Source organism: Pseudophryne corroboree, chromosome 6 (assembly GCF_028390025.1).
Source record: "Pseudophryne corroboree isolate aPseCor3 chromosome 6, aPseCor3.hap2, whole genome shotgun sequence".
NCBI classification, from domain to species: domain Eukaryota; kingdom Metazoa; phylum Chordata; class Amphibia; order Anura; family Myobatrachidae; genus Pseudophryne; species Pseudophryne corroboree.
The window spans coordinates 267,052,582-267,068,416 of NC_086449.1; the positions used below are offsets into that span (position 1 = coordinate 267,052,582).

The following is a 15,835-nucleotide window of genomic DNA, read 5'->3' on the forward strand; positions in this document are numbered from 1 at the left end:
AGAGTGTACAGAGAGGACGTAGCTACGTTCTCTCAGTGTCAGTTCTCAGTATCAGTGCTCAGTATCAGTGCTTATTGCTGCTCAGTAATACTAGTACAGTGTCTCTCTTGTGCTGCATCTTGCTGCTGTAGGGTGCTGTGGTAGTAGTGCCCTGTGACTGTGTATCGGTCATCATCATTCCAGTCACAGTGGTATCTGGGGGGGTGACAATTCCAGAGTGCTTTTGTGCTGCACACTAATACTAGTACAGTGTCTTGTGCTGCTCAGTGTCAGTTCTCAGTAGTATCATCAGTGCTCAGTATCACTGCTCATTGTCTTGTGCTGAATCATGGTGCTCAGTAATACTACATTACTAATACTAGTTTAGTGTCTTGTGCTGCATCGTGCTGCTCAGTGTCAGTTCTCAGTAGTAGCATCAGTGCTCCGTATCACTGCTCATTGTCTTGTGCTGAATCATGGTGCTCAGTAATACTACATTACTAATACTAGTTTAGTGTCTTGTGCTGCATCGTGCTGCTCAGTGTCAGTTCTCAGTAGTAGCATCAGTGCTCAGTATCACTGCTCATTGTCTTGTGCTGAATCATGGTGCTCAGTAATACTACATTACTAATACTAGTTTAGTGTCTTGTGCTGCATCGTGCTGCTCAGTGTCCGTTCTCAGTAGTAGCATCAGTGCTCAGTATCACTGCTCATTGTCTTGTGCTGCATTGTGGTGCTCAGTAATACTACATTACTAATACAAGTACAGTGTCTTGTGCTGCATCGTGCTGCTCAGTGTCAGTGCTCAGTAGTATCATTAGTGCTCAGTATCACTGCTCATTGTCTTTTGGTGCTCAGTAATACTACATTACTAATACTAGTACAGTGTCTTGTGCTGCTCAGTGTCAGTGCTCAGTAGTATCATCAGTGCTCAGTATCACTGCTCATTGTCTTGTGCTGCATCTTGCTGCTGTAGGGTGCTGTGGTAGTGTCCTGTCACTGTGCATAGGTCATCATCATTCCAGTCACAGTGGTATCTGGTATCTATCTAGTGGTATCTAATTCCAGACATTACTGCCGTCTAATTCCAGATATATAACTGGCATATAATTCCACACATTAAAAAATGGAGAACAAAAATGTGGAGGGTAAAATAGGGAAAGATCAAGATCCACTTCCACCTAGTGCTGAAGCTGCTGCCACTAGTCATGGCAGAGACAATGAAATGCCATCAACGTCGTCTGCCAAGGCCGATGCCCAATGTCATAGTAGAGAGCATGTAAAATCCAAAAAGCAAAAGTTCAGTAAAATGACCCAAAAATCAGGGCAGTCAGGAGCAAGTGCTGACATCTGGTCCGGACTGAAGGACCTGCCAACGATTACTGACATGTCTGCTGTCACTGCATATGATTCTGTCACCATTGAAAGAATGGTGGAGGATTATATGAGTGACAGCATCCAAGTAGGCATGTCAGACAGTCCGTACGTATACTGGCAGGAAAAAGAGGCAATTTGGAGGCCCTTGCACAAACTGGCTTTATTTTACCTAAGTTGCCCCCCCTCCAGTGTGTACTCCGAAAGAGTGTTTAGTGCAGCCGCTCACCTTGTCAGCAATCGGCATACGAGGTTACTTCCAAAAAATGGGGAGAAGATGATGTTCATCAAAATGAATGATAAATTCCTCCGTGGAGACATTTACCAGCCATTGCCTCCAGAAAGTACACAGGGACCTGTGATGGTGGATTCCAGTGGGGACGAATTAATACTCTGTGAGGAGGAGGATGTACACAGTGAAAGGGGTGAGGAATCGGAGGATGAGGATGAGGTGGACATCTTGCCTCTGTAGAGCCAGTTTGTGCAAGGAGAGATTGATTGCTTCTTTTTTGTTGGGGGCCCAAACCAACCAGTCATTTCAGCCACAGTCGTGTGGCAGACCCTGTCGCTGAAATGACAGGTTTGTTAAAGTGTGCATGTCCTGTTTATACAACATAAGGGTGGGTGGGAGGGCCCAAGGATAATTCCATCTTGCACCTCTTTTTTTATTTATCTTTGCATCATGTGCTGTTTGGGGACTATTTTTTTAAGTGCCATCCTGTCTGACACTGCAGTGCCACTCCTAGATGGGCCAGGTGTTTGTGCTGCCCACTTGGGTTGCTTAGCTTAGTCATCCAGCGACCTTGGTGCAAATTTTAGGATTAAAAATAATATTGTGGGGTGTGAGGTGTTCAGAATAGACTGGAAATGAGAGGAAATTATGGTTATTGAGCTTAATAATACTATAGGATCAAAATTACCCCCAAATTCTATGATTTTAGCTGTTTTTGAGTTTAAAAAAAAAATCACCCGAATCCAAAACGCATCCGAATCAGAGGTCAGCTGACAGATCCTTTAAGTTATGATTGATTCCGCACATCCTGGGCTTCCTATACCTCATAGAGGTATAGGAAGCCCAGGACAGGCTATGGATGCAGGACAAAAAGGGGGACTCTGAAGAAGGGATCAGCATGGCAGTCAAAAGAATGGAGAGCAGGGGCCACATTGCAGGAAACAGCATGCCCAGTATTTGTATTAATAGATACTGTTTGAATATAGGAAGAGGTTTTTTTTATGACTGTATAGTGGGCTTGTAGTCAGTATTTTAGTATATTTTAGTAAGTATATGTTCTTTTTCTTAAATATTTTCCAGTGAAATAATGAAATGTAATAATTATTATTTTAACAATATGTGATCTGCTTTAGCCCTGGATATTCCAAATGGTCAACAGAAGGAATGTACCCTGCAGGTCCAGGACCAGAAATTCTCCTCTGGTGTACTCATAAGTCCAATGGCTGAAGGCCAGCATAGTCTTCTCCAGCCTATTTGTTGGGACGCTTTCATTTCCGGTGTTGTTATTGTATTTTCTAAACCTTCCAATCAGATTTTCTTCAATTGTGAACCACTGCCCGGCTGAGTGACAGTACATGAGGAGTACTTCCAGAAATCTGTCAACAAAGGAACTTTACATTAGCACTATATGGCCTGGCACAGTCAGATAATATTCAGCCAGAAACTACTACAATAGTAATCAGTGCATTTGTACGAGCATAAGACTGCACTCCAGGGTAACCATCAGCTATCCTTACAATGCCACTTACTTTGGAGAGTATGGGATTGTTTTCGGTTTCATTTGGTTGAAAGCAAACAGCAATTTCTGTGCGGCTCTCTGTTGCTGGATTTCCTAGAAATTAAAGTCATGTGAGATATTTAGGTAGGGTTGAAGGACAGGGGGCTACGTTAGTTAAGTACCATCATAAAATGAAAACAAACATGAAATAATATGTATTTATTCCATAATGTCCCCTTTTTTTTATGTGACGTTAAACTTGCTATAACACCACTTTTTGTGATAGATATTGAAAATAATGTACCCCTGTAAAATATTAGAGCAAAAGGTTCTGTGACCATATAGTGTACAATCATGAGGCTGCAGTACATTATTATTTAAAATAAGGGATATCAATTAGAAACACACGTCGTTTTTTGTATGAAATGCTCCTGATATCCACACATGTTGTATCTTCACTGACAGATGTCAAAATAGACAATACTTTTTCCAACTATGGAGGAGATCTATAATAGTAAACGTATAGTATGACGATGAGCTGTATTAACATCTCAGACACCGAACTGGGCAAGAGAAAACTACTCCGGCAATCTATGCAAGACCCCAGTGCTGATGCGCTATGTCTTACCTCCTGGTCGACCCCACTGTGCATGCACAATATATCACAAACATCGCAAAGCCTCATGCATAGCCTGAAACATCCATAGAAGCCGCCTGCCCAACCGCCGCAGGTTAGCATAAAAAATGATACTCCCAATTTATTCTTTTGCAAACATATCTGCAGTAATTCAAAATTGGGCGTGAGGTAATTTGGAATTTTTTTGGCTGAATTTTATATTCTGTAAAGTAGAGAAAGTAGATTTTTTTTCTACGTTATCTGCTTTCATACATACCAAGGTTCAATGTAAGGGGCAGACTTAACAACAAGTGATATTCCTGTTATCACTCGTAACACTTCAACCACTCCTTGTGACAGCTGCTTAGTTAACATGCTTCTTTAATTAAGACACGGGCTACTACCAACATAGAATGACTTAGGTCTGCAATCTATTCCCCAGCTGCAAACTGCATGACTTCCCCCCCAAATCCTGAGGCCTTAGTCTAAAGCCTATAAGCCGAAAGTTGATAAGACACTGTAAGACATTTGCAGAGGGGGACCATTCAATGCCACCATGGGTGCTAGATATAACTCTCAGGATCCTTGAGGAGCAAGGACAGAGGAAGTGAGTCCACAGAGTCCACCAAAAGTGGAGAGTTTGGAACCAAGTAAAGAAATGGCAAAAAAGAAAAAGAAAAAAGTGGTAGTGTAGCAAAAGAGTAGATAGGTATTTACATTTTCTCTATCGTCCTAGTGGATGCTGGGGTTCCTGAAAGGACCATGGGGAACAGCGGCTCCGCAGGAGACAGGGCACAAAAAGTAAAGCTTTCCGATCAGGTGGTGTGCACTGGCTCCTCCCCCCATGACCCCCCTCCAAGCCTCAGTTAGATTTTTGTGCCCGGCCGAGAAGGGTGCAATCTAGGTGGCTCTCCTAAAGAGCTGCTTAGAAAAGTTTAGCTTAGGTTTTTTATTTTACAGTGAGTCCTGCTGGCAACAGGATCACTGCAACGAGGGACTTAGGGGAGAAGAAGTGAACTCACCTGCGTGCAGGATGGATTGGCTTCTTGGCTACTGGACATCAGCTCCAGAGGGACGATCACAGGTACAGCCTGGATGGTCACCGGAGCCTCGCCGCCGGCCCCCTTGCAGATGCTGAAACAAGAAGAGGTCCAGAATCGGCGGCAGAAGACTCCTCAGTCTTCTAAAGGTAGCGCACAGCACTGCAGCTGTGCGCCATTTTCCTCTCAGCACACTTCACACGGCAGTCACTGAGGGTGCAGGGCGCTGGGAGGGGAGCGCCCTGGGAGGCAAATGAAAACCTATTTGGCTAAAAAATACCTCACATATAGCCTCCGGGGGCTATATGGAGATATTTAACCCCTGCCAGAATCCACTAAAGAGCGGGAGACGAGCCCGCCGAAAAAGGGGCGGGGCCTATCTCCTCAGCACACAGCGCCATTTTCCTTACACAGCTCCGCTGGTCAGGACGGCTCCCAGGTCTCTCCCCTGCACTGCACTACAGAAACAGGGTAAAACAAGAGAGGGGGGGCAAAATAGTGGCAAAAATTATATTATAAAAGCAGCTATACAGGGAGCACTTATTATAAGGCTATCCCTGTCATATATAGCGCTTTGGTGTGTGCTGGCAAACTCTCCCTCTGTCTCCCCAAAGGGCTAGTGGGGTCCTGTCTTCGTTAAGAGCATTCCCTGTGTGTCTGCTGTGTGTCGGTACGTGTGTGTCGACATGTATGAGGACGATATTGGTGTGGAGGCGGAGCAATTGCCAAATATGGGGATGTCACCTCCTAGGGGGTCGACACCAGAATGGATGCCTTTATTTATGGAATTACGGGATAGTGTCAACACGCTAAAGCAGTCGTTTGACGACATGAGACGGCCGGACAATCAATTAGTGCCTGTCCAGGCGCCTCAAACACCGTCAGGGGCTGTAAAACGCCCTTTGCCTCAGTCGGTCGACACAGACCCAGACACAGGCACTGATTCCAGTGGCGACGGTGACGAATCAACCGTATTTTCCAGTAGGGCCACACGTTATATGATTTTGGCAATGAAGGAGGCGTTACATTTAGCTGATACTACAGGTACCACTAAACAGGGTATTATGTGGGGTGTGAAAAAACTACCTATAGTTTTTCCTGAATCAGAAGAACTAAATGAGGTGTGTGATGAAGCGTGGGTTGCCCCCGATAAAAAGATGCTAATTTCAAAGAAGTTATTGGCTTTATACCCTTTCCCGCCAGAGGTTAGGGCGCGCTGGGAAACACCTCCTAGGGTGGACAAGGCGCTCACACGCTTATCTAAACAAGTGGCGTTACCCTCTCCTGAGACGGCCGCACTTAAAGATCCAGCAGATAGGAGGATGGAAAATATCCAAAAAAGTATATACACACATACAGGTGTTATACTACGACCAGCTATAGCGACAGCCTGGATGTGCAGTGCTGGAGTAGCTTGGTCAGAGTCCCTGATTGAAAATATTGATACCCTGGATAGGGACAATGTTTTACTGTCTTTAGAGCAAATAAAGGATGCATTTCTTTATATGCGTGATGCACAGAGGGATATCTGCACACTGGCATCACGGGTAAGTGCTATGTCCATTTCGGCCAGAAGAAGTTTATGGACGCGACAGTGGTCAGGCGATGCGGACTCAAAACGGCATATGGAAGTTTTGCCGTATAAAGGGGAGGAGTTATTTGGAGTCGGTCTATCAGATTTGGTGGCCACGGCTACAGCCGGGAAATCCACCTTTTTACCTCAAGTTACTCCCCAACAGAAAAAGACACCGACTTTTCAACCGCAGCCCTTTCGTTCCTTTAAAAACAAGAGAGCAAAGGGATATTCATATCTGCCACGAGGCAGAGGAAGGGGGAAGAGACAGCAACAGGCAGCTCCTTCCCAGGAACAGAAGCCCTCCCCCGCTTCTACAAAAGCCTCAGCATGACGCTGGGGCTTCTCAAGCGGACTCGGGGGCGGTGGGCGGTCGTCTCAAGAATTTCAGCGCGCAGTGGGCTCACTCGCAGGTAGATCCCTGGATCCTGCAGATAATATCTCAGGGATACAGGTTGGAACTAGAGACAGATCCACCTCGCCGTTTCCTGAAGTCTGCTTTACCAACGTCCCCCTCCGAAAGGGAGACGGTCTTGGAAGCCATTCACAAGCTGTACTCTCAGCAGGTGATAGTCAAGGTACCTCTTCTACAACAAGGAAAGGGGTATTATTCCACTCTATTTGTGGTACCGAAGCCGGATGGCTCGGTAAGACCTATTCTAAATCTGAAGTCCTTGAACCTGTACATAAAGAAGTTCAAGTTCAAGATGGAGTCACTCAGAGCAGTGATAGCGAACCTGGAAGAAGGGGACTTTATGGTATCCTTGGACATCAAGGATGCGTACCTCCACGTTCCAATTTACCCCTCACACCAGGGGTACCTCAGGTTCGTCGTACAAAACTGTCACTATCAGTTTCAGACGCTGCCGTTCGGATTGTCCACGGCACCTCGGGTCTTTACAAAGGTAATGGCCGAGATGATGATTCTTCTTCGAAGAAAAGGCGTATTAATTATCCCATACTTGGACGATCTCCTGATAAGGGCAAGGTCCAGAGAACAGCTAGAGATGGGATTAGCACTGTCTCAAGAAGTGCTAAAACAGCACGGGTGGATTCTGAATATTCCAAAATCCCAGTTAATGCCAACAACTCGTCTGCTGTTCCTAGGGATGATTCTGGACACGGTTCAGAAAAAGGTTTTTCTCCCGGAGGAAAAAGCCAAGGAGTTATCCGAGCTTGTCAGGAACCTCCTAAAACCAGGAAAGGTGTCTGTACATCAATGCACAAGAGTCCTGGGAAAAATGGTGGCTTCTTACGAAGCAATTCCATTCGGCAGATTCCACGCAAGAATTTTCCAGAGGGATCTGTTGGACAAATGGTCAGGGTCGCATCTTCAGATGCACCAGCGGATAACCCTGTCTCCAAGGACAAGGGTATCTCTTCTGTGGTGGTTGCAGAGTGCTCATCTATTGGAGGGCCGCAGATTCGGCATACAGGATTGGATCCTGGTGACCACGGACGCCAGCCTGAGAGGCTGGGGAGCAGTCACACAAGGAAGAAACTTCCAGGGAGTGTGGACGAGCCTGGAAACGTCTCTTCACATAAACATTCTGGAACTAAGAGCAATCTACAATGCTCTAAGCCAGGCAGAACCTCTGCTTCAGGGAAAACCGGTGTTGATCCAGTCGGACAACATCACGGCAGTCGCCCATGTGAACAGACAGGGCGGCACAAGAAGCAGGAGTGCAATGGCAGAAGCTGCAAGGATTCTTCGCTGGGCAGAGAATCATGTGATAGCACTGTCAGCAGTGTTCATCCCGGGAGTGGACAACTGGGAAGCAGACTTCCTCAGCAGACACGACCTTCACCCGGGAGAGTGGGGACTTCATCCAGAAGTCTTCCACATGCTGGTAACCCGTTGGGAAAGACCAATGGTGGACATGATGGCGTCTCGCCTCAACAAAAAACTGGACAGGTATTGCGCCAGGTCAAGAGATCCGCAGGCAATAGCTGTGGACGCGCTGGTAACGCCTTGGGTGTACCAGTCGGTGTATGTGTTTCCTCCTCTGCCTCTCATACCAAAAGTATTGAGAATTATACGGCAAAGAGGCGTAAGAACGATACTAGTGGTTCCGGATTGGCCAAGAAGGACTTGGTACCCGGAACTTCAAGAGATGATCACGGAAGATCCGTGGCCTCTACCTCTAAGGAGGGACTTGCTTCAGCAGGGTCCCTGTCTGTTTCAAGACTTACCGCGGCTGCGTTTGACGGCATGGCGGTTGAACGCCGGATCCTAAAGGAAAAAGGCATGCCGGAAGAAGTCATTCCTACTTTGATTAAAGCAAGGAAGGAAGTAACCGTGCAACATTATCACCGCATTTGGCGAAAATATGTTGCGTGGTGCGAGGATCGGAGTGCTCCGACGGAGGAATTTCAACTGGGTCGATTCCTACATTTCCTGCAATCAGGATTGTCTATGGGTCTCAAATTGGGATCTATTAAGGTTCAAATTTCGGCCCTGTCGATTTTCTTCCAGAAAGAATTGGCTTCAGTCCCTGAAGTCCAGACTTTTGTTAAGGGAGTGCTGCATATACAGCCTCCTGTGGTGCCTCCAGTGGCACCGTGGGATCTCAATGTGGTTTTGGACTTTCTAAAATCTCATTGGTTTGAACCACTAAAAAATGTGGATTTGAAATATCTCACATGGAAAGTGACCATGCTACTAGCCCTGGCTTCGGCCAGGAGAGTGTCAGAACTGGCAGCTTTATCTTACAAAAGCCCATATCTGATTTTCCATTCGGACAGGGCGGAACTGCAGACTCGTCCGCATTTTCTCCCTAAGGTGGTGTCAGCATTTCATCTGAACCAGCCTATTGTAGTGCCTGCGGCTACAAGTGACTTGGAGGACTCCAAGTTACTGGACGTTGTCAGAGCATTGAAAATATATATTGCAAGGACAGCTGGAGTCAGAAAATCTGACTCGTTGTTTATATTGTATGCACCCAACAAGATGGGTGCTCCTGCGTCTAAGCAGACGATTGCTCGTTGGATCTGTAGCACAATCCAACTTGCACATTCTGTGGCAGGCCTGCCACAGCCTAAATCTGTAAAGGCCCACTCCACAAGGAAGGTGGGCTCATCTTGGGCGGCTGCCCGAGGGGTCTCGGCATTACAACTTTGCCGAGCAGCTACGTGGTCAGGGGAGAACACGTTTGTAAAATTTTACAAATTTGATACTCTGGCTAAGGAGGACCTGGAGTTCTCTCATTCGGTGCTGCAGAGTCATCCGCACTCTCCCGCCCGTTTGGGAGCTTTGGTATAATCCCCATGGTCCTTTCAGGAACCCCAGCATCCACTAGGACGATAGAGAAAATAAGAATTTACTTACCGATAATTCTATTTCTCGGAGTCCGTAGTGGATGCTGGGCGCCCATCCCAAGTGCGGATTATCTGCAATAATTGTACATAGTTATTGTTAACTAATTCGGGTTATTGTTGTAGGGAGCCATCTTTCAGAGGCTCCTCTGTTATCATACTGTTAACTGGGTTTAGATCACAAGTTGTACGGTGTGATTGGTGTGGCTGGTATGAGTCTTACCCGGGATTCAAAATTCCTCCCTTATTGTGTACGCTCGTCCGGGCACAGTACCTGGCTGAGGCTTGGAGGGGGGTCATGGGGGGAGGAGCCAGTGCACACCACCTGATCGGAAAGCTTTACTTTTTGTGCCCTGTCTCCTGCGGAGCCGCTGTTCCCCATGGTCCTTTCAGGAACCCCAGCATCCACTACGGACTCCGAGAAATAGAATTATCGGTAAGTAAATTCTTATTTTTTGGACCATCCCCATACCTTGAGGAACCAATGGTAGACAGAGGGCCTGATTCAGAGACGCGGCGGGCTGTAATGGAGGCTGAGATTGCTGGAGGTGCGGGATACCAGCTGATCTCGGTTGTTTTTTTTAAGGGGGCAAACATTTCCAAGCAAAAACCATGCCTTGTAAGTGATTGCTCATTTAGAAAATGTCAGAGATCGGCTGGCATCCCGCACCTCTGGCAATCTCAGACTCCATTACATCTCACTGATGGTCACTTCTGAGATCCCATACGCAGCAGATATACCTGGGCCCTGCCTTGAATTGTCTTACACTGTACTACTGTACTACACTGTACTACTCTTCCCCTTTTCAATTACCTGTGCTTCTTGTCCTAGAGTCTACTCACCTTATCATTGTACTTATCTATACTTATTATTATACTCAGCAGATGTTAATTCTCCATTTCATTCATTTCACTTATATTTGCAACTTATGCATTTCAGTAAAGTGGGGCAGATTTAACTAGTAGATAAATGAGCTCTACTATTGTACAATTTATAGGTACAGGTGTGCGAACAGTACCTCCACGAAGGACACAAAGCTGAGGGGGCGACATGGCTGCTGACGGCCTTGAGAGCACCTCACTACACAAAAGGTTCAGAACTAGTCCTTATGATGCTCCCGGTTTCCTTCTTCCTGGTTCATTGCTCTCCCGGTACTTGTTCTATGACATGATGTCACGTGCACAGGGTGAGGGGGGTGAGGAGAGCTGGGCCAGGGCTCTTCTGCCCCTGCTATAGCATTATGACATTTGATTATAAAGAGTGCAAGAGCATAAATAGTTAACATGCTCAATAGTAAATATATTGAATATGTAATATTTCAAAGTTATAATACTTACTCTGAGACATAGTTGCATCACTGTATCATCTTTGTAAACTGCTGACCAGGTATTTACCACCTCTGGAAGGAAGGACTTGATGATGTAGTGGTTCCCAGCCTTCAGGATGTCATTTTCAGACCAGGTGCATATCGCTTTCACAGCTCTCCTCAACCCACCGCCCATCTCTTCCTTACTTAGAAACTCAATAGTAGCATAAACGCCGTTGTGTGACCAGGATGACATGCTGTTGTTGAGGATGTTGGGGGAGCTCTCTTCCAGACGATACACAGTCACCAACTCTTCTGCAATAAGTAATTTGTCCTTGTTTAATGCACACATATATGCTTGGCTATTACATAGCTTTAAATAACAGCTAGAAGTGCATTTTTTATTTAATTATTACAAATGTTGCATATTATTTGTTTTTAGTGATATAATGTAATAACCTGTTAGAAAACCATAATGCTGTTTATGGGATTATACACACAGTTTTCTACTTACCTACTGGAGGCAGGGGTGTAAAGGGAATATTCTGGGACAGACGACACAAGTTGTTTCTTTCAATTGCTGTAGGATATAAGTAACCCATTACTAAATACTGTAAGTGATAACAATTTAACATAGAAATATTTTCTTTAACACTGCTTACCTGAATAATAAAAAGATATCTCCATAGATGTTTTGAAATTACATCCAAACCCTAAAATAAAAAAAATAAAAAGAAGGTAACAACAGCTAGTAATTATAGCCTCCCGGATCTGCCGGATATTTGTATAATGTCTATAATTCAAAAGTTTCCAACTTTTTCCCCTGAAACTTTGTAAATTTATTTTCACCAACAACACTCCATATTAATGTCAAATATACAAATGCGGATTTGTGAAATTGCTAGTGCTGAAATACTGTCATTTGTACAGGTAATGTCATGTATTTGCAGGATATTGATGTCTGGGACCGGATAGTGATGACTGCCAGGGTGCCCTGTCAGGTGGGAGCAGTTGGGCACATTGGTTGTGTGCCTTGCTCACCAAGAATTAGGCATGTTCAGTTTTGGGAAAAGATTACTTAAATGAGATTGAGAAGAAACACTCTGATTGGGCAATTCATATAAGAGTTCACAGCTTGATTCTCCACTTAGTGTGGAGAGATTGGGCATTATTCTATACTTTCTATGGGATGTGTTCTGCGCTTTCCATTGTTACAGAACAGCACATTTCTACTCAACGTAATTTAAATATTCAAACACAATTATTTACATTTTCAATTGGGTCCCTAGCTACTTTGCACAGAACTGCCACAAAGGGGCCAGAATTCACAACATGGCATGGTCATGCCCCCATACATTGTGGCCATACCTCCCTCAAACCAGAGCACAGCATTTCTCTTGCTGGTCCTGCACCCACCAACACATTTGATCCTTGGTACCTGCCAAATCTGATTGATGTCTGAATATAAGCAACCAAACTGGAGGGTGTTATTATCACATACAAAGGTAGATCAAGGGTACTGGCCATTATACAGCATCAACCAAATACAGTAGCAACTAAGTTTGCTGGTAATACGACACCTACATTTATTGATCAATTAAGTCTAAATAAACCAAACTTGGATGCTACACTTACCATCCATCTACATTTCCAGTGCTTCCAGCTGAAAATGCAGTCAAACATTGACAGTGACCGTCAAGTGCATGGTCATTATACATACTGTATGTGCAGATATATACAGTTTGTGTTGATCAGTGACTCACAGCTGTTCAATACCAAGCTGAATATACATATAAACATGTATGGCCAGAATTAACCAAACCACACAGTAATGTCATTTACAATTTACACCAGAATTCATAGAACCTGAATGATTTGGTCTGACTGACCATTTAAGCATGTAGTTGCAATTTTGGCCCACTTTGGTCTGACATGACCAAAACAGCAGACACAAATAGCATCATGTTGACCACATAGACAGGTTTAGCTGAATGTTATTCATACAAATTAATTGTTCCACAATTAGACTGAAACATAGCACATCTACGATCACAATCTCTGACATGTGGGGGGACGCCCAGCACAGGGCTAGTCTGCCCCGCATGTCAAGCCTTACCCCCTTCTCCTGCAGAGGTGCGAAAGCATTGCACGGTGGCAATGCTTTCACACCCGGCGAGTAGCTTCCTGCCTACGCAATCTAGCTGCCCGCCTGCCCCCCTAACGCCGTTCGAACGCCACCAGCACGCCGCTTCCTGCCCCGCGACCTGCCCGATTTACAGGCAGAGGCGATTGCACCAGTGAGAGGCTTTCGCAACTCACTGTGTGCGCATGCGCAGTGCTGCTGCTGCGTGTGCGCACAAGACAATGGGCTTCAGGCTGCGATCGCTGCCGTTCTAGCGATCAGCTCTGAATTAGGCCCATTGTTTGGCACCCTGGCTCCCATCACAGGTCTCAGCTTAGGCAAATGCCCACGCTTCTTCCTATTATGTGTTGCAGATGAAATATGTGTAACCATATATAAAGTGATACCTGCTGACACCAGGGTTGTTTATGAATTTTTCTGTCCACCCTATTCTGCTACGTCTGTGACTTGTCTGTTTCCTGTACTGTGCGTTATCAGTGCACTGTCTGCCTGAGGCGTTAACTTGGGGACAATGAACTTTGGGTGCCTGGCAGCATTGCTCATTACTTCCATGGAGGGGTCTTTGTCTGAAATGACATGCACACTAGACTCCGCACCCAAGGATAGCCAGGCCCATCTAGTAGCTGCAGTGTGGGTCCTCTAATCATATCGCAACATAGCAATAAAAATTAAATGTTAATATTTATATATTGTATAAATACTTGTAAAATGTCTTACTGGTGAAGGCTTCTTTCTGGAGAGGCCTACAACAAATAAGGAGAACTTAACACCATCCAACAATAAATTAGACTTAATAAATATAAGCATAATACCCATTAGAGTTAAACTTACTTATTGTGTCCTGAAGACCTTCGGTAGTAATACTGTTCCTAATTAAAAAAAATTAAGCATAACAAAGCATGTAAGCAAGGTTTTTTCTAAACACTTGAACATTAGTTCTAATTATAGTTATTAAGATTCATCTTATTATTATTGTATGCCTGTTTACTGACTAAATATTCACGAACCAAACAAACCTTCAGTAAGGCTGCCTTGGAGTCTGTCTGACACAAATCTTCATTAGATACTGATGTATCCAAAGAAACTAGGACAAAAAAAAACAGATCAGATATAAATAAGACAAAATACCATCACAACATTCTGTCTCTACTCCATAAGCAGGTTATGATTGCCAAACTCCGTGTCTGGACCAGGGACGAACTGGGGGCATTAATAGGCCCCGACATGTGTAGTGCGCGTGTATGGAAAAATGGGCACGGGATGTACCATGATTCTCGTGTGTGTAGCATGAATCTCGTGTGCAGTGAATCCCTGTCTCTGCCGGGAGGCAGAGCTGCGAGAGCAAAATCTGCAACCAACTCTGAATAGCAATAAAGATTGAATATACAGTCAGAAACGTATGTGTTGATTGTACACAATGAAATTAGCTGTAATTTTCTATGGTTGCATGCTTATATTTATTCATGTTTCAGGTTTTATTATTTTTTTATTTTAAAAATTGTGTTTTTGAACTTATGTTAAATCCTTTTCCCTCAGTCCATTTGGGAACACTGAAAACAATGAACTCTGCAAAAGCCAGGGCTAGAGCATTGACCGAGGCTGGCTCCTCCATCTCTGTGGGTTCACACGCATATTCTGGACATCTGCCTCAACGCAATGCACAGGACATCCATCCACCCTAGACTGGGATTATCTTTGGGAAGTACTACCCTTCCCATACATATAGAAAATGAAGAAAGAAAAGAATAGGACAGTTGCACAACCCAGGAGAATGTGAAACTGAAAGAGACAATGGCCAGTGACAGAGAAGAACCCACAGAACGCCCAGCACACACCCCACATCTACTTCCTTACAGGTAAGAAGGCAGACACCAAGGAAAAGGACCTGCTGCTGGCTGCTCAATAAGATGGCCATGCAAAAACAGATGCTGCGGATTTGCAAAGTCATGGTACTTCTACCCACTACCCGGTAGGGGTGGCACCACCACTTAGATATCCTTTGACAAGTCTGGCTCTGCCATTACAGCCAGACCCATCTGATTCCCCTGGCACAAAGCATCCTGCACCTACTTGTTTGTGCAGTACCCATTGAAGGAAGCTTGTATGTTCTTCCTGTACATGAATGGGTTTCCTCCGAGTACTCCGATTTTATTCCCAGACTCCAAAAATATACTGGTAGGTTAATTGGCTCCCAATAAAAATTAACCTTAATGTGTGCGTGTACATGGACAGACTAGATTGGTCAAGTTATACCTATTTGCAGTCAAATTCTATGTTTCTAACTGTAAAGTCTTGCTTTGCGACTGCCATCCCAAGAGCCCCTGCACTGAACATAAATAGAACTACAAGCCTTAAGGTATGCCCAATCAGGTCCATCGTTTGCAATGCCAGATCTATAAGAAACAAGACTGCTACAATTACTGACCTTCACGAATCCTCAATTCTAGCCCGTATTACAGAAACTTGGCTAAATGAAAATGCAGCACCTATCTTGAACACTGCAATCCCAACAAATTATTCTGTCATTCACAACCCAAGACTTAACCACAGGGAAGGTAGAGTGGCCATATGCTTTAAAAAAAAGCACAAACTTAGTGTCCACCCAATGGAAATGACTTCTTCATTTGCGTGCATCGCTGCCCGGAGTTCTACAGAGTTAGGTTTCAGAGTACTTCTCATTTGCTGACCCCCTGGAGATGACAAATTATTTCTACAAGAAATTGCAGAAACTGTTGCTGGACCAGTTCTGGAGCATCAA

At 44.8% G+C, this 15,835-nt stretch overlaps 1 protein-coding gene across 2 annotated transcripts in view; it reads right to left on the reverse strand.

Moving 5' to 3' along the window:
• Positions 1-15,835, reverse strand: part of LOC134932005 (transient receptor potential cation channel subfamily M member 7-like) — a 359,306-nt gene that overhangs the window by 49,883 nt on the left and 293,588 nt on the right. The window contains exons 25-32 of one of the 2 annotated variants that reach the window (XM_063925995.1): positions 14,094-14,161; positions 13,909-13,946; positions 13,795-13,820; positions 11,597-11,647; positions 11,449-11,514; positions 10,966-11,249; positions 3,115-3,197; positions 2,756-2,961 (exon numbers count right to left, since the gene is read on the reverse strand). In XM_063925995.1, coding sequence (XP_063782065.1) covers positions 2,756-2,961; positions 3,115-3,197; positions 10,966-11,249; positions 11,449-11,514; positions 11,597-11,647; positions 13,795-13,820; positions 13,909-13,946; positions 14,094-14,161 — 822 coding nt within the window. Of the gene's footprint in view, positions 1-2,755; positions 2,962-3,114; positions 3,198-10,652; positions 10,859-10,965; positions 11,250-11,448; positions 11,515-11,596; positions 11,648-13,794; positions 13,821-13,908; positions 13,947-14,093; positions 14,162-15,835 lie in introns of those variants that run through there. The other variant, XM_063925996.1, reaches the window with a different exon arrangement.